This window comes from Cydia amplana, chromosome 11, assembly GCF_948474715.1.
Source record: "Cydia amplana chromosome 11, ilCydAmpl1.1, whole genome shotgun sequence".
Classification (NCBI taxonomy): Eukaryota; Metazoa; Arthropoda; class Insecta; order Lepidoptera; family Tortricidae; genus Cydia; species Cydia amplana.
The window spans coordinates 7,879,840-7,905,918 of record NC_086079.1 but is presented as its reverse complement, the minus strand read 5'-3'; the positions used below and the strand labels follow the sequence as shown (position 1 = coordinate 7,905,918).

At 39.6% G+C, this 26,079-nt stretch overlaps 1 protein-coding gene across 3 annotated transcripts in view; it reads left to right on the top strand.

Moving 5' to 3' along the window:
* Positions 1–26,079, top strand: part of LOC134651917 (protein piccolo) — a 63,769-nt gene that overhangs the window by 28,848 nt on the left and 8,842 nt on the right. For 2 of the 3 annotated variants that reach the window (XM_063507027.1, XM_063507026.1), the window contains exons 2-3: positions 17,661–17,895; positions 20,097–20,230. In XM_063507027.1, coding sequence (XP_063363097.1) covers positions 20,113–20,230 — 118 coding nt within the window. In that variant the 5' untranslated portion in view covers positions 17,661–17,895; positions 20,097–20,112. Of the gene's footprint in view, positions 1–15,454; positions 15,609–17,660; positions 17,896–20,096; positions 20,231–26,079 lie in introns of those variants that run through there. The other variant, XM_063507028.1, reaches the window with a different exon arrangement.

Sequence of the window (26,079 nt, the reverse complement as noted above, 5' to 3'; positions counted from 1 at the left end):
CACACGTCGCGAAAGTCGCACCGCAGTCCTCGCCAGCCGTCGTTTAATGCAGAACAGAAATAGACCACGGAAGCGTCCGAACGACCCGTTTGGTATTTGTTCAACGTTGACCTAAAACAGAGCTCGTTTTGCTCGTCTGTTATTCGCGTGGCCGAGAAGATGCGTTATTGCGTTCAGCTCAGCGCCGGCCAAGAGCTAGTTTCTCAGGCAGTACCTATTTATATGTGATCGCTTTGATGGTGAATCTTCCATACGGTATTACTGTTTGCCGCTTATAAAGTCTTATAGCAATCTATATTTCACTTTAGTAGTCAAAAAGTTGACATTATTTAGAAATGGAAACGACCATGAAATCGTCACGCGGCGCGCTGCCAGCGCGCGGACCCCGGCACGTGGAACATGACGGATGAATGGGACTCACGTGCACGCCCCGGCCGACGCGATGGAACTGTTTAGCCATAACACAACCTTATTGCCTCTTAAATTACCTTGTCTATACTGATTGATTGCCCGTAAATTTTGAAAGTTTAATGGCGTGTTCTCCTGAAATTGCTTGTTTGATCAGTATATTTGAGGCAAATATTTCGGGTGTTGTTAATTTTGTTTATATCATTATGTTTTGTCTGTTAGACGAGTAATGTAGGTAACATGCAGATGTGTAGCCAATTGGTTAACCTGGAACTGTCTTCGATGGACGGTATTCATATGGTATTTAATCAGCCATATTACTTTGCAACAGTCTGGTCAACGTTGCCAAGGAAATGATCGTGGCATTCGCGGCCGTATCGCTGGGAAAGTTATTTCATACTGTCTCCGTGAGACACATTACAAGTGTTTCAGTTAATTGTCTAGTGTGAGTTCTGCTCTGTTGCCAATGACTATAAATTCGAATTAATCTTTCGGCGGTATTATCGCGCTCACATAATTGTCTCCTCGGGCGCACGCCAAGGTTACACGAGCTTGCTTTGTTGAACTTTTTACCCACGAAAAAACAGAACTTTGGTATGAGAATTGAATTAACATAAAGGCTCGTCTAATTGTAACAGATCGCTTGTAATTAGTGATGTGCCGTTACCGTAAATTACGAGAACAGAGAGAATCGTCGGGTAACTTTCGCGGTAACGTTCTCCGTACGGGTAATTATCGAGAAAGTGGTCTAAGTTTAAAAATTTTTAAACTTTTTTTTACAGAATTGATTCTTATTTAGGTAATACAATCTGTATAGAAATTTTCAAAATAATCTGGCAAGAGGAACTAGTTTATTACCAAAATTACCGTAAATTACCGCCGTAAATTACGGGCAATCTTCCCCGCGAATGTTCTCGGGTAATTTTTCTAAGAGAAATTTTAACTTTTATCAATGAATTCAATGATGTATGTAATTAGATGTTAGAGATTAAATACACAATAATATTACATTATTTTACTAATGTTTAATAAGTTTCATTTGATGTGCGAATTAAGTGTTTTTAATGAAAGTAGGTTGAATCAAACTTGCATAACGAAAAATAAAGTGAGTTCTTTATTATTTTAGCTTAAATGTATAAAATTCATCTCATAGTTATGACAGTGATTTTAAATACCTAATTCAAAATGTTGTGTAACCTAAAAAAACATATCTTATTATATACATATATATACCTAAATGTTATACCTTTAAACGAGCAATTCTTATATATTTATTTATATATATTTCGGGGATCTCGGAAACGGTTCTAACGATTTCGATGAAATTTGCTATATGGGGGTTTTCAGGGGCGAAAAATCGATCTAGCTAGGTCTTATTTCTGGGAAAACGCTGATTTTTGAGCTTTTATATGTTTTCCGAGCAAAGCTACTCGGTCTCCCAGATATTATATTTCAATGTCATATGTAAGCAAGCATTGATGTGTAAGGTAAAGTTTGATTTGTAATGACTTCCATTACAACAAGTGTGTTTTAAGATACAATTTTATTACGTCGCGTGTTTATTTTAAGTAGGCTGTTATATTGTAAACAGGTAAACGCTTATCAGCTGGGTTTGCAATGTACCCAGTTACCGCAGTAAAAATAAAACACGTGGAAAGTGCATTTTTGTACTGTGTGGGTACTAACGGATTAAAATAGTTCCTGATGGCCCTCAAGATCCTGCATTTATAGCGCTCGACTTTTCTATGTCCTGTTACTTGTCGCGATAGCGCAATGAGCACGTAAGAGGATCTTTCAGAGTGGTCCTTTAATTATGACAAACTAAAAGAAGGCTTAGGATGGTCCGGTCCGGCCACATGAAACGTTTGATAGTTTGTCAGTTAAATCTCTTAAACATCCCTACAAAACACGAAGTCCTCACAGTCTGCAGCCATTCATGCCCTTCAGGGCATGCTAAACCTTCCATCGCTTCACCTACACATACAGCAAGAGGCCATCCCCTTCAGCGGACATCCCCAAACAGACAGTGAGTCGGACTCTGGAACCTTCTCAGAAGACCTGAACGTGTCCATTACCACTCCGCTAGGAGCCCATAACTCATATTCCAAGCTGAGTGCATGGGCATCATCAATGCGGCGGCTGCCATCACTGCAAGGAGGGTAGTAGGATCCTCCATCCACATGCTATCCGACAGTAGAGCACTCTTAATCGCCCTGAGCCATATAATTACATCAAACCGCATTAGGTGCGGAGGCGATTGGCCCGGAAACGATTCTCCCGATCCACTTTAGCAAGGTACGCTCACTGCTGCTAGAACGTACAAAGAAATAGCACACTGGCTAAACCAGGCTGGAGGCCGAAAGGCCATGCCTGGTATCAATGAAAGACTCACGAAGTCGCTCTTTCAGGATCCAACAGGAGGAAGGGTGACCATTCCTCTTGAGGGGTTGGGTTGGCTGGACTAGCCCCCACCCCCCGTCATGAAAAAAAGGCGCCCGTCGTCGAGTTACGGAAATCTGCCCGTGCTACAATACAATACAATATCCTCACAACATTCCTGGGAAGACGAAGACCTCCCGGCACATGGTAGTTCAATATCAAGAGGGAGATGAAAGCCCAGAACCTAAACCCTATGGTAACATTGGTAACCCAGAATAAAGCGGTTTGTCTCCGCCGCCGTAGATATAAGCCTAGATAGAGGTGGGACTAATATAAGGAGAAATAAGACTAGAAATTATTATACCAATCAACCACATGTCAGATAACATAATAGTACATTATGTCAAATTTAGTCCTTCTCTGCATCGCAAGACCATGTCCTAACTATTCTATTTGGCTTTATTTCGCCCATAGATTATTTACATACCTACACATTGCACGCTTAAAAACTTAATCTGTTAGCAATTGAACTCCAGGAACTTTCAAGTGGCAGCTAGATGCCATAGTTAGCTAGAATTTATGGGAGAGACGTATTAAAATGATTAGGCTGTTTAAATTTTATTCCCAGTTAATAAAAAGCGGCCAAGTGCGAGTCGGACTCGCCCATGAAGGGTTCCGTATTTAGGCGATTTATGACGTATTAAAAAAAAACTACTTACTAGATCTCGTTCAAACCAATTTTGAAGACCTATCCATAGATACACCACACGTATGGATTTGATGAAAAAAAAAATTTTTGAGTTTCAGTTCGAAGTATGGGGAACCCCAAAAATTTATTGTTTTTTTTTTCTATTTTTGTGTGAAAATCTTAATGCGGTTCACAGAATACATCTACTTACCAAGTTTCAACAGTATAGTTCTTACAGTTTCGGAGAAAAGTGACTGTGACATACGGACGGACAGACGGACAGACAGACAGACATGACGAATCTATAAGGGTTCCGTTTTTTGCCATTTGGCTACGGAACCCTAAAAAAGTAGTAGTCGTCCGATGTCTAATATAATGTTCCATGTCCGAGCCCGGCGGCGGATGAAAATACCAAACTGCTTTGGCTTGCCTATGCGAACGTCACACTGACAATATTTATTGCTGACGCTTCGCTCTACCTAATCCTCATAAAAAAACCGGCCAAGTGCGAGTCTTACTCGCGCACGGAGGGTTCCGCACCATCAACAAAAAATAGAGCAAAAAAATCGTGTTATTTGTATGGGAGCCCCCCTTAAATATTTATTTTATTTTATTTTTAGTATTTGTTGTTATAGCGGCAACAGAGATACATCATTTGTGAAAATTTCAACTGTCTAGCTATCGCGGTTTATGAGATACAGCCTGGTGACAGACGGACGGACGGACGGACAGCGAAGTCTTAGTAATAGGGTCCCGTTTTTTACCCTTTGGGTACGGAACCCTAAAAACAACGGGTTGCACTCCGAGAGTGCCGGCAGAAGTGAAAACTCAATTAGTGCAAAATGTCTGCAGCACTAAGTATGTATAATTGAGGTTAACGCCATCTAGCGTTATTTCGTCGCATTACTGGAAACCCCTAAGCACATCACTGTTAGTACTCAAGTTATATAAGTACCAGTTAGAGGGGAAACTCACTAGATGGCATTTAAATCAATAAAGAAAAACTCAATGACATTGTAACAGTTTTTCGATCAGGTCACGTCACGTGTCCGTCTTACGTCTTACGAATCTTACCTCTCGCGAGTTTAACATTTTTTCCCCATCACAAAAAGTGCACAGCGCCGCTAAAGAAGTTTTCACTTCAAAAATGTGTTTTATTTGACCTTAGTTTCACCGACTTCAAAAATGGTAGGTAAGTACTCCTTTTGTTTTTTATTTCTTCGGGATTTTTATTTATTTATATATTTTTAGGAACATTATTCTGCTTTGAAAAGGTACACTTACTTTTAGTTAATCCCGTTATCATCAGACCAGGATTGGATGATAATCATATGATCTAGGATTTCTCTAGGATCTACAGCAACTGAGGGATATTATAGGCACGTCTTTAGTGGTTTCTTTTTTTAGGGTTCCGTACCCAAAGGGTAAAAACGGGACCCTATTACTAAGACTCCGCTGTCCGTCCGTCCGTCCGTCCGCCCGTCTGTCCGTCTGTCACCAGGCTGTATCTCACGTACCGTGATAGCTATGTATTTCTGTTGCCGCTATAACAACAAATACTAAAAACAGAATAAAATAAAGATTTAAGTGGGGCTCCCATACAACAAACGTGATTTTTGACCGAAGTTAAGCAACGTCGGGCGGGGTCAGTACTTGGATGGGTGACCGATTTTTTGCTCGTTTTGCTCTATTTTTTGTTGATGGTGCGGAACCCTCCGTGCGCGAGTCCGACTCGCACTTGGCCGGTTTTTTACATAAATGGTCATCCGAAACAGGGCAAACGTAGACAACGATTTCTTATCAGCAGGCAAATATGTAATCATATTTCTAAAATAACAATAGACCCGACCCGTCCAAATGCAAAGTTAAATGTGGTAATTACCTCACTTTAGTTTTAAAAGTAATCATTAATACGTGTATAAAACAAGAACAAGATTTCCTATGAAAACAAGTAGGTACTTCCTTTAAACCGTATTTAGATACCTACCTACAGTAATGTGGTAATATTACAAGGCAGGAAGTCATATACCGAATGAAAAGCTTATAAAATTCCTTGGCCTTGGATTAGGTGGTTCGTATTTTTATTTTACTACATCTTATTATGTGACTTATTGGTAGTCGGCGGCACTGCCGTGGACTTATTTTTAAATGATTTAGTATTATATGAACGAGCTGGCGAGTTGCGGATAAAACATTTTATTTCTAATCATAGTTTGAGTATAGATTGGCCGATAAAAACGTAGGTACCAAGCTATAACTATTTTTTATCGACATCAGTTCTTATCTTAAAATGTAATAGTTATTTACAGTACATATGGGGCTAATAACTATTTCGATACAAGTGCGAAAAAGAGGAAATTCGAAACGAGTGGCGATAAATTAAAACACGACCGAAGGGAGTGTTTTAAATCGACACGAGTTGCGAATTACCTATTCGCACGTGTATCTAACAACGTTTTACAGTACATATGGCACTTTAAAGTTTCGACATACGCACGAAAAGTGCTATTTTACGCACTAATGCGGAAAAGTAGCCCCATATGTACTGTAAAATTATTTCTACTTCGACGTAGCATTCTTTAATTGTCATCTTTTGGCTCATGCATGTTTTGCTGATAACTGGATTTATATTGTGCTTTTCGGTGTTTTATTTCATCAGTAGCCGTGTTATAATTTCGTAGGTGTTGCTTGACAGATTTTCGCATACAATTGTACAGTGATTGCGTTGCGAGTGTAGAAGTAGGGTAATTTTGAGTGTTTTTACAGCTGCATCGTATAGGAGTCTGAGTGTAGCTCTAACTGTTCTCCGACGATAAACAGACGGCCTCCGACTCGCTGAAAACATCCTTTTACGTCATCAGCCGGTTATGGTTCCATTCCAGCCTAGACTTACCTATTCTAAAAATGCACTTGGTTTATTTTAATCAGTTCTGGGCAATATCTACATGATTGCCCATTACATTAGCGTTTTCTATGAACTTTAAAATACTTTCTTTAAGCTCAGTGTACTATTGAACCTTTGCACGAAATGTAGTCGTACCTATATGGCGATGGCGTATGCTATTTCAGAATTTAACATTATTATAACTTGCCGTGTAACATTACTTGTCATTATTGCGTCCATGTGCATCTGGATCATTTATAACACATTCATAGGTCGTTTCCCCCAGTTTGCAATTTCGTATAAAACAGTTTTAGCATTTATTGACAATGTAAACATTATGATCTGTTGTTGTTAATCGTTGAAATCGTCCATAAACCTACTTCGTACAATGTGGTTTATAACAGTTTGTCTCATTACATCTGTTTCGTTTAATTATGATTCCATTAATGGTTTTATATTTATATTTCAAAATTTGACCACGGCCTACTAGGTGTAGTCTGTAGATGCGTTTTTATTTCTTCCACTGGATGTTTATTCTAGTCAAAAGTAGATAAGCAATAAGCTTCTAACTCTAACACTGTAACAATTCAAACGGCTTTACGGATTTTAAAGCTGGAGTTAGATTCGTATAAGCCTTGAGAGTGATTACTGGATGCCTAAGTCAGATTTTTTGTTTATTTTAGCTACGTGTACGTGTATCTTCTCGTATGTTAAAGAAATCGGTTAGAACATTACCGTTGCCGGCGTTTCATTCATCGACTTACGAAAGTCAATTGAGATCCGAATTTAGCCTAGTTCGGTATGCCAAACATATACACGTTGTGCAAGCACTCGGCAATTCTGGTTGCGCTTCTGATCAAAACCATTTGGATACTTATGGTTCGCTCAGTGAAATAGGCAATATACATATTACTAATATTATTAATTATATTACGCTTCTATTGCGTGTATGCAAAATAGAATGTCGTACATGCAATGACCGTGTTTCACTGTGAACTTGATAGGTATAGTACATTACGATATATTGTTCTATTTTTTTTTTATTCTGGTTTTTACTTGTATATTAATTTTCTATGTTTTCCTTGTTATATAAATAATAATGTTTGTGTTTTTTATATCAATGTAAATTTATTTGTGTGTTGTTGGCGTACGTGTCGCCGTCAACTTTTTAGATTAAGTCAGGTCCCCACAGAAAACCAGCGCCACGGTTTGCCGCGGCATTATGCTGAGTGGGGATCCTATTTTAGCGTCCAAATGTCTTTTAGGTCTGCATGCTTTTATTTTTTCTTTGTTTTCATGTACTATGTTGTGGCGTTAAAATAATGTATTTCTTCTTCTTCTCTATATATGTGCGAAAAATAGGAAATTCGAAACGAGTTTGTTGTTACAATTTCGCCAATTATTGCCGGACGTATTACTCGGACCAATGTTTTTACAGGCGCCAGTGCTCCTAGTTGCAGGCGCCTGCTGGCGCTATTTGCAATCCACTTAAGAATTTTCATTTTTCAGTAAACCTAACCTTGTTTACCTACATAAGATTCTAAGTGTAATTATTTATTTAACCGCTCTTAAAATCCATGCCTTTTCGAAAGATGATGCCACAATTTAAAGTTTGCGATTAATCAAACATCGTTTTATGGTCCATTTGAATATAAACATAACAGAGTTTGTTGATTTTTGTTGAAATGTGTTTCGGTTCTATCTCAGTCAAACAATGAATCAGTGACGGGCGCTCGTCCTAATCCGATAACCTCGCTAGGGCCCAGGCAAGGGCGTCTTCTAAACTTAGTTTATATCGGCTTCCGTCATCGGTTCGCCTGTTGTCTTCTAATCTCTCAACAGTTAGCCCGGAATTTGCTAATGCTTTGTTTTTCACAAGAGAAGGTTAAGACTTATCTTACCTACACAAAATCATACAAACTCTTCTTACACCCTGCTAATGGAGAACACGTGTATCATTGTATGCCCGTTATCGTATCGCTATCGCCACATACGCTCATATCATACGCGGATAAGCTTTACTCATGGACAGGCATGCCTTTGACAGAGCATCGTCTAATCACAAGGAGGCGACCAGGCGTCTAGATGCTTTACATTGCGAACGTGCTCTCGTCGCTACAGCAGGCGCGGCGACAAATCGGGGTCACTCCTCTGTCGCCGACCGTTTCCGAGATTCGTCCCACAAATCACATTTAGCTTAGTACTATACCTAGAGAAATGCTGTTTGTTTGTCTTGGAATAGATGCCTTAACGAAGCCGGCATCTGATACATGGCACAACTGGGCACGACCTAAATTCTAGGAAGCTCACACTAAATTATCACCTTTGAAGAACTAATTTGTCCTATTTTTAACACTGATTTAAACTTTCACGATTTTTACACATTATTAAATTGTACAACGGGACTTAATCGCGTATTTAAGTTTTTAAGATTTACCTCCGACGTTTCGAGGACGGCGTTGTCCAAGTGGTCTCGGAGTTTTCTCCGATACCACGGGGACAACGCCGATACGCGATTAAGTCCCGTTGTACAATTTAATAATGTGCTATTTGATATGAATGTAAAGGGCGATATAAAGAAACACGATGTTACTTCAATGGCGGTTTATTCTAAACTAAAAACATGGTCAAGCGCGAGCGGCATACCCACATATTCATATCTAAACCTAATAGTTATGTTTACCTACATGTATAGTATTGTGATATACTACACTACTTCCCCCCTTACCGACAGGTTCGATCTTGTACGTACCCAGCTGATTATCCATTGTATTAGGTCACCTGGAGATACTTAAGTTATTAACTAGGTCAGGCGAGCAACAGCTGTTAGATGACTCATGACTATAAGTAAGAAGGAATGTGGTGTTTACATAATTAGGCGTTAATTCTTATTGACTAAGGTTATATTATAACAAACGTAAATTAGTTTAACGGTTAAATCTCAAAATTGCTAGGAGTAAGTACATATATTATGAAGTGAGCACTTGTAGGTAGATGCTGTACCTATTTACTCTCCTCTTAATCTAAGTAAGTACCTAGGTTTAGTAGGTACAATAAGGAAAAAAAAATGATGACTTAAAATTAATGGCAATTATTAACAATGGTAAGGTATCATAACACATGTTAAGCCAGTACCATATATTATAAGTACTTAGTACTAATAGCTTCAATCGAATTTAAATTTAAATAAAACGTTTTGTTTTATGCGAGTTGAAAAACAAAGCAAATTTTGCTCTATTACTTAGGCTATTGGTTCAAATTTCTCTGACAATTTCCTTATAATTTGTCAATGATATTTTTTTTTTTTTACCTAGGTATCTGTGTTTGATAATAAGGAACAAAGAAAAACAATTATTATTCGCATGTTTACGGATACACCTCTTCAAAACCGTATCGCATAACAGGCATGCGAGCGCGCATCGGTCTGGAGTTGGTGGCGGGTGGCGCTGGTGCATCCCCCGGGACCCTACAACCAGCCGCCGCCAGGGGAGCCACGTGAACGTCTGGGGTCGCGCCGTCATGGCGTGCCTCGCGCCAGCAGCTGGACTCGTCCGTCGGCGCCGCGCCAGAATCGTGGCGTGCGCGCAATTGATTTGTGTGCCGAGATATCATGCCTTCCTCTGTCTGAGCTTTAAAATTGTTGTTACCTAATACCTGTACAATCGTAGCCTCAATCCACTTATGGCCCTTACGAAAGTCTCTAGCCCACACTAAATCCCCGACTTCGAATAACCTACTGTTCTGGGGTCCACGAGCTATTTGTGTTTGCTTATTTTTTCCTACAGTGTCAAACAAACCGGTTTTGAGTAGGTCAAGTCTTGTTTTTAATTGACGCCCTAGCAACAGTGCAGCTGGTGAGTCGTCCGTGGTGCAGTGTTTAGTGTTTCGGTAATCTAACAAAAAGCGTTGTAAAAATTGATTAGGGTTAGTATTTTCTTTCGTTGCTTTTTTTAAACATTTTTTTATTGTACGCACCGCTATTTCCGCCTCCCCATTAGACGCGGGGTGATAAGGAGCTGACGTGACGTGCGTGACCCCATTTTTCATTAGGAAACTTGCGAATTGTTCACTACTAAATGGGGGTCCATTATCTGAGACTAATTTGGATGGAATCCCAAATCTAGCAAATAACTCCCTTAATTTATCTGTAGTTGCTTCGGCCGTTGTGGTTGTCATTGGGAACACTTCTATCCATTTCGAATAACTATCTACGACTATAAGGTATGTTTTCGCATTATATGACAAAAAATCTATGTGTATTCTATCGAATGCCTTCTTTGACATAGTCCAAGGCACTATGGCTACTCGCGGGGGTGCATCCGCTGTCTCTGCACAGACACGGCATGAGTTGCACAGCTGCTCGATGTCCAGGTCTATCCTAGGCCACCAGACGTAACTCCGCGCGATGCTTTTACACTTGACAATGCCTAGGTGTCCGCCGTGCACCTCGGCCAGCACTGCCGCCTGCAGCGCTGCCGGCACCACGACGCGAGAACCCCATATGACACACCCACCTTCTACGTTGAGCTCATCTCGTCTTCTATAATAAGGAAGCAGGTCGGCTACCACTCCTGCCTTCGGCCAACCTGATTTAACATACTGTGACACTAGATTAAGTGTTTTATCAGCGGCAGTTTCCCTTTTGACGTCGAGCGCGCGAATCGGGAAATTATTTTCTATAAATTGTACAAAGCTACAATCATCGCTCGCGTCGCTTTGGTCAACTATGGGTAACGGTAAGCGAGACAGTCCGTCTGCTATGTTGTCCGCTGATTTTACGTACTCAATGTCATATTGGTAGCCCGACAACAGTAGCGCCCATCTTATGAGCCGCCCAGCAGCGGTGGCTGGAATGTCTGCCTTAGACCCAAAAATGCTTACCAGCGGACGATGATCTGTGCGCAGGGTGAACCGCCGACCATATAAGTACGTATGAAATTTTTTTATGCCAAAGATGATGCTAAGTGCTTCGCGGTGAATCTGGCTATAATTTCGCTCGGCCGCATTAAGCGCTCGCGATGCATATGCGATGCAGAACGGCCGTTCACCCTCCGCCGTTCGGTGCAGTATGACGGCGCCAACCCCCGTCTGGCTCCCGTCACAACATAGAATCAGTGGTAGCCTCTCACTGTAATGGGTTAAAACTGGACTATTCGTTAATGCAACCTTGATTTTCTTAAAGGCTTCTTTCTCCGGTTGGCCCCACTCCCACGTCTGTTCCTTTTTTAACAATCGGTATAAAGGCGTCAAAATGTCTGTGAATCCTTTAATAAACTTCGAATAAAAATTAACCATGCCCAAAAAGGCTTTAAGTGTAGACGTGTTTTCGGGTGCCGGAGCCTCCAATATGGGCTTAATTTTATCATTGTCTGTTCTTACCCCATTTTCGGAAATAATGAAGCCCAAATACTTTACTTCTTTGGCGAAAAAGGTGCATTTCTCTTTGCGCAATGTTAGCCCCGCGGCTTCAAAGCGATTTAGGACACTCTTTAAATTTTTAATGTGATCGGCTTCACTATTTCCCGTAATCAAAACGTCATCCTGATAAACTGTCACGTTGGGGATTCCGGCCACTACCTGTTCTATGACGCGCTGAAATATTGACGCTGCCGACGCTACCCCATATACTAGTCTGTTATACATGTATAAACCGCGATGTGTGTTTACTACTGTGTACTTTTTTGAATCTTCGCTGAGTTCGATTTGCATATATGCTTCCTTCAAATCCAATTTTGAAAATAGTTTTCCCCCATTAAGATTATTAAACAGCTGTTCGGCACGCGGAAGTGGATATCTGTCTACTTCTAACACGGGATTGAGGGTGGATTTATAATCCCCGCAAATTCTGAGGCTACCATTGTTTTTGACAACAACAACTAAGCATGAAGCCCAGTCAGAGGAAGAAATCGGCGTAATTATACCTGCACGCTCCATGCGCTCAAGCTCGGCGTCGACGGGCGCGCGCAGTGCCAGCGGTAGAGGGCGCGCGCGTCGGAACACGGGCTGCGCGTCCGGCCGCACGCGTAGCGTCGCGCGCGCGCTCACATGCCTTCCCAGGGACTCGCTAAATACGCGGGAATGTTCGCGCGTCAATGCTGACATATCTAACATCACTTCACTGCACTTATTCTTACTGTTGTCTATTTTTAACACTGAGTCTGTGACGATGATGCTCATACCTAACGGTTTTATCCACTCCCGACCTATTAATGGCACACCACCGTTCACGATGATATATAGGTGCAGTTCTTGTCTAATATTTAAATACTCCACGTTTACACGTATGAATCCAAGCGACTGGATTGGTAAACGATTGTATCCACGTAACTGTGAATCGTCTGTATATAATGTGTGGTGTCCGAACAATTTTTTGTACAGATTTTCGTTAATACAAGCAACCGGTGAGCCCGTGTCAACGTGCATGTGCAGCTTCTTCCCGTCGACAATAACCTCGGCAATTACCGGCTCCCGTCCCGTCAGTTCCACATGGTACAGGCCCTCGAAGTCGCCGGTCTGGCCCGGCTCGCAGTCCTCATCTGGATCGCCACTCGAGCCGCTATCTTGTCCCCAATCGTTTGCCGTGTCGGTGTTCGTAGTATAATTCATCTCACGAATGTTGGGACACGCTCTTTTTATATGGCCTTTTTTTAAACATATTTTACAAACGTACTCCTTGAACTTGCATACGGTTTGGTCGTGATCTTGGTCGCCACAGCAGACACACTGTTGCCGTGGTTGTCGTGGGCCCCACGAGCTCCGGGTCGGCCGCGCCGCGGCGCCCGCAGCGCCCGCGCCGCGCCCCCGGCCCGCCGTGGCGGCCGGCGCGCCGCCCCGCCGAGCGAAACGCGCGCCGCTGCTGGCGCCGCGCCCGTGTCCTGGCGCCGGCGCCGCGTATACCGCGTGAAGATCGTGTTCTTTGGAGCTAGACGGTTTTTGGTCTACAACATTCGCGGCGTTTTTGGCAGCGGCTTCCAACGATACCGCCATTTTATAGGCCTTTTTAAAGTCTAAGTCGTTTTCTTCACAAAACAAACGTTGACGAGTCATTTCGTCTTTTAGGCCACATATGAACTGGTCCCTCAGGTTGTCATCTAAAGTAGTTTTGAAATCGCACGTTGTTGCTAGGTGCTTCAACGACGCGGCAAACTGGGCGACCGATTCACCCTCGGTTTGTTTTGTTAAGCGAAACTTGTACCGCTCGGCGAGATAAGATGGCTTCGGCTGAATGTGCGCCGCGACTAACGCGATCAAGTCGTCATATTTAAAGTCCTTTGGTTTCTTTGGACTGCAAAGGTCTACCATTAGCTCGTATGTGGCAGTGCCTACACATGCTATCAGTGTAGGGACCTTCTTCGCATCCTGTACATCGTTGGCTAAAAAGTATTGTTCCACGATCTCACAATATGTCGACCACTTTCCGTCATTAATATCAAATGTTTTTAACTTTCCCACAGACATTTTCTTTTACTTGCACTATCCACAACACAAATAACTTGTAGATTCGCGACTGCGCCAAATGATATGAATGTAAAGGGCGATATAAAGAAACACGATGTTACTTCAATGGCGGTTTATTCTAAACTAAAAACATGGTCAAGCGCGAGCGGCATACCCACATATTCATATCTAAACCTAATAGTTATGTTTACCTACATGTATAGTATTGTGATATACTACACTATTTTTGTTCGACTGTACAAAAAATTATAACGTACCGCTGACCATGACGTCATCGCGTGTCGTATGCATTCGTCACCGAAGTTTTGTTAGGTTAAAGCTCCGTGAATAGCTTTTACGACTAACGCCGAGTAGCATTTTCTGGTTACGATTTTTGTGAGTTAATAAAATGGCATAACTTGTTCTTATCACAGAATCATTGAGTAAGATCATGACTCTCCAGGATCAAGCCGTACGTGGGTTGAGCAGGTGCCTGCTCCCACGCAATATCGGTAGGACCGTGTGCACAGCCTGACGTCACCCTCGCAACCTCCGTCACGCGGACCTTCGGAGCTCTTACATCAGCTGTCATATTAAATGCGACAAATTGATCGAGTAAAGTCGATCAGTAAAAGTCACGGGCGGGCAATTAATGCGTAAAAAGGATGCTGCAAATAATTGTGTCCTTCGACAGTATGCTTACCATATTCCGTTTACCTGACATCTATTTTTGTCCAGATAATTATTCTTTGGTAATTATTAGTCCTTAATTACCTTGGTTTTATTTATTTTACTGCAAGACAGACCTCAATGGCATGGATTCTTGTGAAAATGAGAAATCTTGTAAAGTTTAAGCAAATATGTAAATAGGTATGCTCTTTTCTGACGTTTATCCGTTATCAAATAACTAGATAGAGATATCCTTATACATATAACTTGGTCAATCATTATTGACCAAGTTATACACCATTGATTTAATTATAATATTTGAACCATCCAGCCTGCGACAATCCATTGATTGTCCCAGGCTGGATGGTTCAAATATTATAATTAAATATGACAGAAAAAAACTATATTATTTGTGAATAAGAAAACGCTTTTCTTGGTACTGTTTACCTACTTATATTATTTAAACAACTATCCTTTATTAATCCGATTGCTTCGTCTCGTCGTGATTGTTTTAGTGCAAGCAAATTACGCACACGCACACGCACGTTGGCATGAATTGTGCTGAAACTAAACAAATCTTTAAAAATCAAATAGTGGCGCTTGCGGCGACGCTGACTGACATCTTGATTGACGTGAGACGCATGCGACCAAGTTACCGACTTTATTTTATCCTCCCGGTGATATTCCGCTACTTATGCGCAACTGCGACCCGACTTCACACAAAATGTAAACCTTGATCTACTTTATAAACTAAATTTAAGGTTAGCTAATTCAAAAGTCATGTTTTGAGTTATGATTTTGTGTTGTTAGACTTTATTAGTGGCCCCATTCATTCAGAGGCGTTTGGTCGGAATACGACATATCAAATCAAAAGTTACACTTCAAACTCTTTCGTGTTAATTGTTTTTTAGCCACAGACCGGTTTTATTTATCTCAATATGACACATGAACATAATAAAATCGCGTGGGAGGCGTAGAAAGAAATGATACGAATCATTACCTTGTTGACAGTTCCACGTTGCAGTAGCGGTGGTAAAAATAACAAACCTGCCTACACTAAGTGACATTAAAATATTGTTCTTAAAACAAGAAACAATGAATTATTGGCTTAATAAAGAGTGCAATTATTAAAAATACAAATGTGTGAGTATAGTTTTTATGATATATTTTTGAAAAGCGTAGATTGTTTATGATTCTTAGTGTCGTCGTGCAGTTCACGATCACTGTTAGTTATGATTTTCGCTATAGGAGCTTATCATGAAATCGGCAACGTTATGTATGTGCGCCGCCATAATTCGTTTCAAAGTTTGTAATGAGTATGAGTCAGCCGTACACACGTGCGCGAGTTTGTTTACAAAACGATGTTATGATATACACAGATATAAAACAGGCATTTACATCATATTAGCTAATTGAACATCGTTTCTACTTTACATAGTCAAAGGTCAAAGTAAACTACCAAATTGTGTTGGTATATGTTGAATTTAGACAATAGAATGTTGTTGTAGTTTTTATATCGACAATTTCTTGATTGCATACCACCTGAGAGAGCACAGTTTACTGTTTCTAGCAACGCCGCAAAAAATATTGAACTTCAGGAATTCCTATTGATGAATTGGGGGCCATTTTGTATGAAGATCTTTGTACAAAGTGTATAGTTTTTTTATTTACTGAAATAACTGCGGGTATAGTATCTTGATAGAGCGAACCACAGACAAATTGTCAGTGGAGCGAACCAACTGTACAATTATTGGAAAAAAATAATAGTTAAAAGCTTATGACTGGAGTCGGAGAGTTCCTTAGCAACGTCAACATAAATGCTCCTTTAAACAAACAAGGCAAATACTATATTCTACATTTTTGAAGTCTGCACCTGTTTACGTAACTTTTACTTTTATACATCGCGTATGCCGACAGATGTTTTATTTATTCCGCATCGTATTTCCAGCTTTATAGCGAGTTTTAAACATTGCGTAATACTGCCATCTTTTTTCGGCTTTTGAGATATATATGATGGGGCAAAACTAACGTCATTATGTGAATGTGCCATATTTTTTTATAAATTGCCTCGTATGTTATTGTGCTTTGACACTAATGTCGTTAAGAAATAGAGGATACTTACCTAATGCAAATTACTAGAATATACAAGTGTTGAAAAACAATTGCAAATTTAGAATATTTTGAGCCAAGTTTTGACTGATTTCCAAAAAAGCTGAAACTTTTCCTCTAGATTGATCCGTCGATCCCTGAGAAATTGACGAATAGTCTCAAAATTTACTTGTGATAAAGCGACTTTATTACTTTATTGAAACTATTAAAGCATTTTAATTTTCTTTGTTACTGTTAGGCAAGGCAATGTATGCTCTTAAAAGCGCTTGAGATAAAGCGGATCTGATCATAAAGGCAATAAAATAATACGATAATAAAACGAGACGATGTAATCTAGTGTGTTCCATGTTTGGGCTTTTAATTTTAGTTAAGGGGCCCACTGATTATCAGTCCGCCGGACGATATCGGCCTGTCAGTTGTTCGGAACTGTCAAACTTTTGTTCTAACTGACAGGCCGATATCGTCCGGCGGACTGGTAATCAGTGGGGCCCTTTAGTTTCATTCAAGTTAGTCTGTTGTAAGTAGGTAGATACTTTTGTTTTGGATTTAAAGTCTTGCACGATATTATCCACAAATTCAAATAATGTTTTGTGCGTCACGAGCTACTAAGCCCTTGTATTTCATTCATTGTTACATCGTTAGCGAGATACTTATTCAAAAATAGACTGCGACGTCTACGACAATAAACCACAAACGATTATTTATTTTCCTTTTTTTTTGTCAGATTACGCGCATGAGTAGTTTTTACGGAACTATTAAATAGATCAGGACCCATTGGGTCGCGAGTGTGGCCATGAGTCTACCCCGCCCAACCGCACCCAATGTATTGAGCCGTACGCAATTCCGATGTCACTACCACGCACGTTTTAGTTGTGAGAGTGTTTAGTATTTCTAAATTGTTTAAATTTCTAGTAATAATCCACTAAATTGCGGTAAACTTTGTGTTTATTAACATCAAAACTGTTAATTATGTATTTTGCGGTTCATTTATTTGAAAACCAAAACTTGTTACCGGGTGGATAATAAACATCAGTAAACTTATAAAGGCGAATGTACGTTAATAATAAAATGTTTTCTGTTATTCAGAGAGCCGATCGTCGTGCGGCGGAGGCGGCGGCTCGGAGGGCCCGGAAGGGCGCGCGTCGTGGCGCGTCACGCTGGACCACGACCTCGTGGAAACGCTGAGCGCCATCTACCCCGAGTGGTTCAAGCCGCAGCACCGACGCGAGCGCAGCCGCGCCGCCTCGCCTGCCTCGCCCGCCTCCACCACCCCTACCTCGCCAGGCACGCCGGCTACATCGCCGAACGACGACACGTTCAGGTACTGCTACCGTCTACCCCGAGTGGTTCAGCACCGACACGAGAACAGCTGCGTGCAAAAGCTAAAAATACAAATTGACTGAGTCGCATAATATTATCCCCCAAAAGTTAGCATTGTACCTTTGCAAACCATACATGAAGGTCAGGTCTACCTTTGTTCCTTCGAGAGGGGGAGCTTCGGCGCCAGGGCCTTCGGGTCCAAGGAGTGGACAGCCTCGGCAGCAGGCGGTATTGGCGGTGTAATACTCTGCGTCCGTGTCACCGCCACCATTGCTGCGAGACAGTTAGACCCTGGAGAGTTTAAGTCGGTATTTGGCCACTTGGCCACGAGTCCGACATTTCCGTCCTATTAGTTCCCCGGTTAGGCGGAATGCTTAAATGCATTACTCCACGTAAAAAAAGGTTTACCTTTGTTACTAGCTAATTTTCACCTGCGGGCAAGATACCTATAGCAAACCAGCCTCCTTGGTATTGCGAAACTCATTTGCTTTAATTTGAGTGTCCATTGGATTGGCTCTGGGAAACACTTTAACTAATATCATGTTTGCTGCGTTCGGTATTAAAATATTGCGCGTTTGTTGATGGTGTTACCCTGAATTTTCTTGAGGCAGTCGTACTGAATCTTTATTCTTAGCAATTTTGCTGCAAAAAGTAGCTCAAGTCCACGAGGTTTCAGTGCCACGGAGTTGCGCTTATTCTAGAATAACAACGACAAACAACATTTAGTTATATGCCTCACTGTCGCTTGAATATGTGATTTTCGAGGCCCTCTATAAGCTTCTAGTTTGGCCACCTCCAAAACTTTCCACATTAAAAAAAAAGATTTCTAAACAAGTCTCCCACCACAAGGACCCTCAAGCTAAGTCAGCAACATTCAACACATTCATATCATTCGACACATATCATAAGCGTTTTAGGGATAACATATCATGTTATTTATCGATATGAATCACTTGAACTGGTCCGGGAAAACCAAACTCGTTATTGTTTATTGCAATCATTTTCATACGCATCGTTCGCTTGACCAGTATTCTAATCCACATAATTTGTTTTTGCAGACTACGTAGAGCAACCATAAGCCATTGTGCAAACATTAGCCCGATTTCTCAAAGTTTGATTTATCTTAATCGATAACGGAATAAAAGGTACCTACCACAGTAAGTAATGTGTCACTACCACAATAGAGACGAATATAATGTGTCTAAATATTGACACCTCGTTCGATGAAATGCTTTGAATTGGATTAGACGCTCAATAAATATAATCCAGTCGAGTTGAATTATGACACCTCCAACAAAGCTCGACGTCTCTCTATTTCTCTTCGTTATTTTTATTTTGAGGTTAAAGTAAAGGTTTTTTCTCAAACATGCAATGAAATGTCGTCGCTCCGGGCGTTATATCAGGCTTCGAAGTATCACGTTTAGGGCGGAGCAACTCCAGAGAACTGTAAAGGAATTTCATACGAAATTGAAGGCCTAGGCCGGGAAGTAATTTTTTTTTAAATTCTAATGTAAACATGGGGTCTGTGAACAGGCTAAACAGCCGAATTATATATTTTTTTTTATTCTTAGTGAATGAATGGTTATCGGACCAAAATATCTGTGTTAACGCCTGTTATACACGAACGTACTGATATTAAGAATACGAATCTGTATGATTCAATGTGTTGATGAATAAATTTAAAATCTTGTCTATACGTATTTATTTTATATTGCATTTATTTTATTTATTTAAATTGAGATTCTTATTATCAGGTTGTGTATAATGGCCCTAATAGGGTATATTCGAACACTACACACGCGAAATACGGACGACTTCCGTAAAAAAAAAAGTCATTATGGCAGGATTGGAAGGAAAATTAAAAAACTTTTGTTGTGTAGCTATTGGTGGTTGATATTTATAATTTGTATTTTTGAGTGGTGAATTTTTTTATTTCATTGAATATGTTTGAGAAAAGCACTATACATGCCTAGCCGTGAAAAGGTCTTGCCGACTTCGTATCACTATCCGGCCTCCCTACGGTCGGCCGTCTATACCTACTCACCCGGCAAGCCCTTCTTTCCCGGCGTCTGCAGTAATGTACTATTAGATCCTTTCAAAGCATTAGCGAGACGGTCTTGCTTGTTTCTTTACTGTTGACCTTTTAGGCCGTGTAAACTATTTGTGGAGACTCGTTAACAATACCTATATTGTTTGTTACAGTTCGGGCGCAGAGGAAATGGCTAGCCGCCAGGCAGGCGGCGACGAGCCGGCAAGCTCGCCGCCGCGCGTGTCGCCGCCGAAGGTGGTAGTGGACGACAGCCCGCTGCAGCCAGCCATGGGCAAGCATAAGGAATGTAAGTATCACTGTTCGCGAGTTATAACATCGTACTAAGCACGTAATGATCCCAGAAGCACGTGCGGCGTGTTTGTCAGATCAGGACGTACGTAACGCACGTTTAGCGTGGAAACCTGAAACGTACATAGGACAAGCTTAATGGTTAAGTAGTTTGTTTGCCAATGAACAACTTGATAAAACTGTGACCGGTGACTGATTGGTGGACTTGGTCACTTTTTCTTTAGTGTACCTAACCTATGATATCTATTTCAGTTAATAGCTTGATAAAAGATTGATGATTAAGAGTAAACTATCAGCTGGTCAATTTCTGCCATAATCCTCTTCAAGATGCCAATTTTGTTTGCCCTAGCCCGAAACAAAGTCAGAGTGATCAAAGACAAAGTGGCCACGTGGCTAGTCAACGGCCAGACTTTGAGTTCTTCCAATGATAATAAGGGACGTAATGATATCATCAATTGGATAATATTTTTAATTCCGGCCAGTGAACTTATTTTGAAAGCAAGTATTCCTCGGTGCGCAATGAATCCTTATAATAATATCCGCAATAAAACTGTCACAGAATGCATTAGGCATGCAATTATTGCATTAAAGGTTTATCCTAAGGTTTGTTACCTTATGTGCGTAATCTATTATTTTTGTTATATTGGGTTAAAGGTTAATCAAGGTGGTTCCTTGCGCCTGGAAGTTCAACAATTATAAAGGTGTTATCTTCGATCAATTGCTGGTGTCCACGGCCGCATTAGAATGCCGCCGGTGTCAACACATCCGGTTGTTGTGCCGTCTGTGTCGGGATGCAATTCACTACAGCGAAACAAATACAAGCCACCGAACCAGTCTAAATCTGATCTCTGATTCACGGGATCAAGTTATACTAGGAACGAACGCACAGACGAGATAAAATGTTTTGTGAATTGACCAGCCGTGCGAATCACGCGTCAGCCGCTGTCAACACAAACAGCAAGAACAAAACATGTACCCGTGTCTTCATAAATTTTTTTTTTTTTTTTTTAAACAGTTATGGCCTGGATGCGAGTCCTTTAAGCCAAGTCTTTGTTTTGCTATTTTTAAAACACTTCATTTAAAGAGTTAAATGGCAGAGAATGCACTAGTAATTTTGTTAAAACACTTCACTTTAAATCTTCAACGCTGTATTTTTGATATACTTGTATAACGGAACGTAACTGTCAACGTTTTTAAGAATGTCGTTGAGGCGGCGGGGGACATTATTATCAAACACTTCACTTAATTCACTTGCAAGGATGAGTCTTTCAAACGCAAACACTTGGCATTTAAATATAAGGTGTTCAACATCTGCAATGCTACCATTCTGGCAGTGAGGACATGTACCATCGGCTATAATCGAAAATCTGGCTAAGTGCGCTGGTGCACAGTTGTGACCAAACCTCAATCTATTGATTGTGGTAATAAAGCTACGACTTCCTATCTTTATCTTCTCATACCAAGGCTTTCCAGGTAAGTCGGTTTGAATACTAGCGTACCATCTTCCTTTTGTCTCTCTATCTTTAGTCCATATATCTATCCACATCTTCACAACATCAGTCTTAACAGAAGCTTGACAATCAGTTAGTGGAATTCTAGTACTACATCTTACATCTAATTCGTTAATACCTAAATAAGCAGCTTTATCTGCAGCTTCATTCCCTGTTATACCAGTATGGGATGGAATCCACATAAAGTTTATATTTACATTAATGTTTTTCAATTGTAATAACATCTTTTTAATTTTATACAAGATAAAATTATCTTTATAATGCAATTGATTATTCTGTAATCCATAGATTAAGCTAAGTGAATCAGTGAAAATAAAGAAATGCTTATATTCTGACACTCTTATTATAACTTTCAGGGCTTCAAATACAGCATACGCTTCAGCCGTAAATATGGAACATAAATCGTGCAACCTAAAGCTCTGTACAAATTTAGTTTGAGGATCATACACGGCACTTCGGACATGAGACTCCGCTTTACTACCATCTGTGTATAACTTATAGTAATTGGGAATTTGTGACAAGAAATGTAGAAAGTCAGTATTATTATTGATAGATTTTGTGCATACTGTAATGTTTAAAAGTTTACTATTAAAGCTATCTTCATAACATGGCCAAATTTCATTTTTATATATATTACAAAACTTAGCTTCCACCTGTAAGAGTAATGCTGTTAACTTAGGGATCCTGGGATGACCCTTTATACTTCTTATTACACTTTGATTATCTTTAGCATATATCTTAATTAAATATCTATAAGCTAACAACACCCATCGAACAGGTAAAGGCATTGTTTTAGTCTCTACTTCCATTGCTTTTATAGGGGTTGAACACATTGCCCCTGATATTATTCGCATTGCCTTATTTTGAATTATTTCTAATTTATGTGTGTGTTCAGTATTCATATGTACAAGAAAACTATAGTCAAAGTGACTTCTGACAAGGGTTTTATACAGTAAGGATAGTACTTGAGGGTCTGCGCCCCAAGATATACCGGCAAGACATCTCATAACATTTAAACCTCTAACAGAATTAGAGATTATGTGCTTAGCATGTAGGTCAAATTTTAAATGATTATCTATGACTACACCTAGAAACTTATGAGAAGGGACTTCTCTAATAATCTCATTATTATATACAATATTTACATTTGTTGTGTCCTTGCTCAATATTAGTAACTTGCTTTTGTCAGGGTTTATCTTTAAGTGTAAGTAATTATTATAATAAACATAAAGTTCATTTAGTGCGTTATTAATATGTGCTTTAGCTACATCTAAATTTGAATTAATAGAATATATTACAAGATCATCTGCAAATTGCAGTATATTAACATTAGAACTATTTACAAATGAGTCAATATCACTAGTATACAAATTATACAGAAGAGGAGACAGCGTTGCTCCTTGCATTGTGCCTTTGAAAACTTGTCGTGGTCCATGGAGTATGTTATTAAATTTTACATATAGCTCTCTATCGTCTAAGAAATTGAATATCCACTTGCATAATTTCCCAGGGATTTTAATATTAGATAGAACTTTAACAAGTATTGTAGGATCAACATTGTCAAATGCTCCTTGTACATCTAAAAATATACAAACAGCATGTGACTTGTTATAGTTAGCTAATTTTAAATCCGATATAAGAGATATGAAGCTGTCAGAACAGCTTCTACCTCGTCGAAAGCCGTTTTGAAATGGAGGCAGTATATTGTTTGCCTCAACATACCAATCAAGTCTAGTCTTTATCATATTCTCAAAAACTTTACCAATACATGATGATAGAGAAATAGGTCTATAAGAATTGGCCTCACTAGGAGGTTTGTCTGGTTTTAAAATAGGTATTACACATTGTGTTTTCCAAGATTGAGGTATTTTCCCTTGTAACCAAAGTAAATTCATTATTTTTAGCAAAACTTGTTGACCATTAACATGCAGCTTCTTTAAAAGCAGGTATGGTATATCATCTAAGCCTGGGGTAGTATTCTTCCTAGATTGCAGACTTACAACAAATTCCTCCCAAGTAAAAGGTTCAATAAGATACTTAGACTCATTATTCTCATTGTTACTTTCAAATAAACTTTCTATAGAGCTAGGATCGTTACTACAACCTTGGGTTAACTTAGTTATAAATGGTTCTATAAATTCATCATTTTTAATTATCTGCTTAGATTTTAATCCCTTAAAACGTTTAATATTGTTCCATATTAACCCAATAGGTGTACATCGATTTAAAGAAGCACAAAAACTACGCCAACTACTAGTTCTTTCCTCTGCTATTGTGCGTTTTTTAAGAGCATTAAGTTTCTTGTACGAAATATAGTTTTCTAAAGATGGATTCGCCCTGTAATATTTTAATGCCTCATAGGCTTTAATGACACTATCCTCACATTTTTTATTCCACCAAGGAACCGGCGGTCTGCTAATAAAGTTTGTATTTTTAGTAAGTTTTGGAATACATTGTATCTTTAAGAATTGGAGTTCAGAACTAAATTTGTCATATAATTGTATAGGATCATTATTCTCATTTAAAGGAAAATTAGAGAATACCTCTTCTGATAGCTCTTTATATTTGTTCCAGTCAGCTTTAGTGTATATAAATTTATCTATTGGATCATTTATTTGATATTTTTCAAGAGATGTTAATATACTGACTATAGTAGGGTAGTGATCGCTGCCCATAGGGTCATCATGGACTTGCCACTCGCACATAGGTGCTATACTCGCACTGCAGAAGCTAACATCGATCGCTGAAGGATTTCGACTGGGGTAAGTAACTGTAGTTGGGTTTCCGTCATTTAAGATACATAAGTCTAAGTCACTTATAATATCGAACAGGGTGTTACCCCGCGATTGGTTAGTAGCGCAACCAAACGCTGTATGATGTGCATTGATATCTCCTGCTATTATTATAGGTGTTGGTAATTTCTCAATTATATTTTTAAGTCTATTTAGTCTTATGTGTGGACGGTTTGGTGGACAGTACACACATAAAACTGATAAAGGCCCTAAGTCAGTCACAATAGAGATCGCTACATTTTGAATACTTTCATAAAAGTTAGTCTGTATAAAAGTATGTTTGTATATATTTTTAACAAGTATAGCAACTCCGCCACGTCCATTGTTACCATACTTGCAGTAAATATTATAATTAGGTATTCTAAAAGCAGTAGTTGGCTTTAACCAGGTTTCATTAAGAAGACAAACATCAATATTATTTACTTTTAAAATTAGCAACGGTTTTTTATTTGAAATAGATTGAACATTGAATTGAGCAATACGAATGTGTGTAGGATCCATTATTTAATGTTTTTAATAAGCATATCTTTAATACAACTATTAGTGATTGGGCTAGAATCGGTCTTGTTGGCTAATTCTATAAGAGTGCTAACCAGTGCATTCATTAAATCTGTATTCTGTAACAATTCTTTTTTAATGTCAAATTTAGGGGTTTCTGCTGGTGTAGAAGGAACGGTTTTTTGCGTTTGTGTTTTTGGGGTTTTTTCAGGTCTTACAGTTTTGTTTTTGTCAGGTAAAGCCGGAAACTCAACTTTTCTCGTTTCAGCCTTAGAAGCATATGTGATGTTTGTCTTCTTTTCCATTATTTTTTTAAGTTTTACAGGACAAGCTTTTGAAATTGCCAAGTGGGGGCCGCTACAATTGGCACAACATAACTCATTAGGTTTGTCACACTCCTTATAAAAGTGGTCGCCAGAGCAAATGGAGCAACGCTGTTTTCCGTTACATACTTTAGCTGCATGATTAAATTTAAAGCATTTGAAACATTGCAGTAGTGGAGGCACATATTCAAAGATTCTGTACGAGAATAAATCGTACTGTACATTGTCCGGTAGTACATGCGACAAGAACGTAATGCTCACTGTCTGTAAGGGAACACGATCCTGTCCGACTTTTTTCGTGAAGCGGCGAACCGCTATGATCTCATAAATAGAGCTCAACTTTGTGTATAAATCCTTGTTAGAGATATTGACTGGCACAAATCTGATTATCCCAGTTTTTTCGATTTGGGTCGCCGGTATGTACGCCTTCATGTTATTTTGGGTCAAAAATGCAGTGTTGTTTAGAAAATTGTTTGCATTATTATATTGCTTGAAAACGACTGCAATTTTGTTAGCGTTTACGCGCTGTATAGCCGTTACACCTTTTATGCCATTTGTGAATATGTGGTTGAGAAATATTGGACTTTTATTTCCCAATCTGTCCTTTGCGTCCACATGTTCGACAAAAACTTTAAATTCTAGTTTTCCCGAGTTCTCAGGGTATAGTCTTTTGTAGTCCGGTTTAAAGTACGGTAAATAAGCACTATTAGATTGCTCACCCCC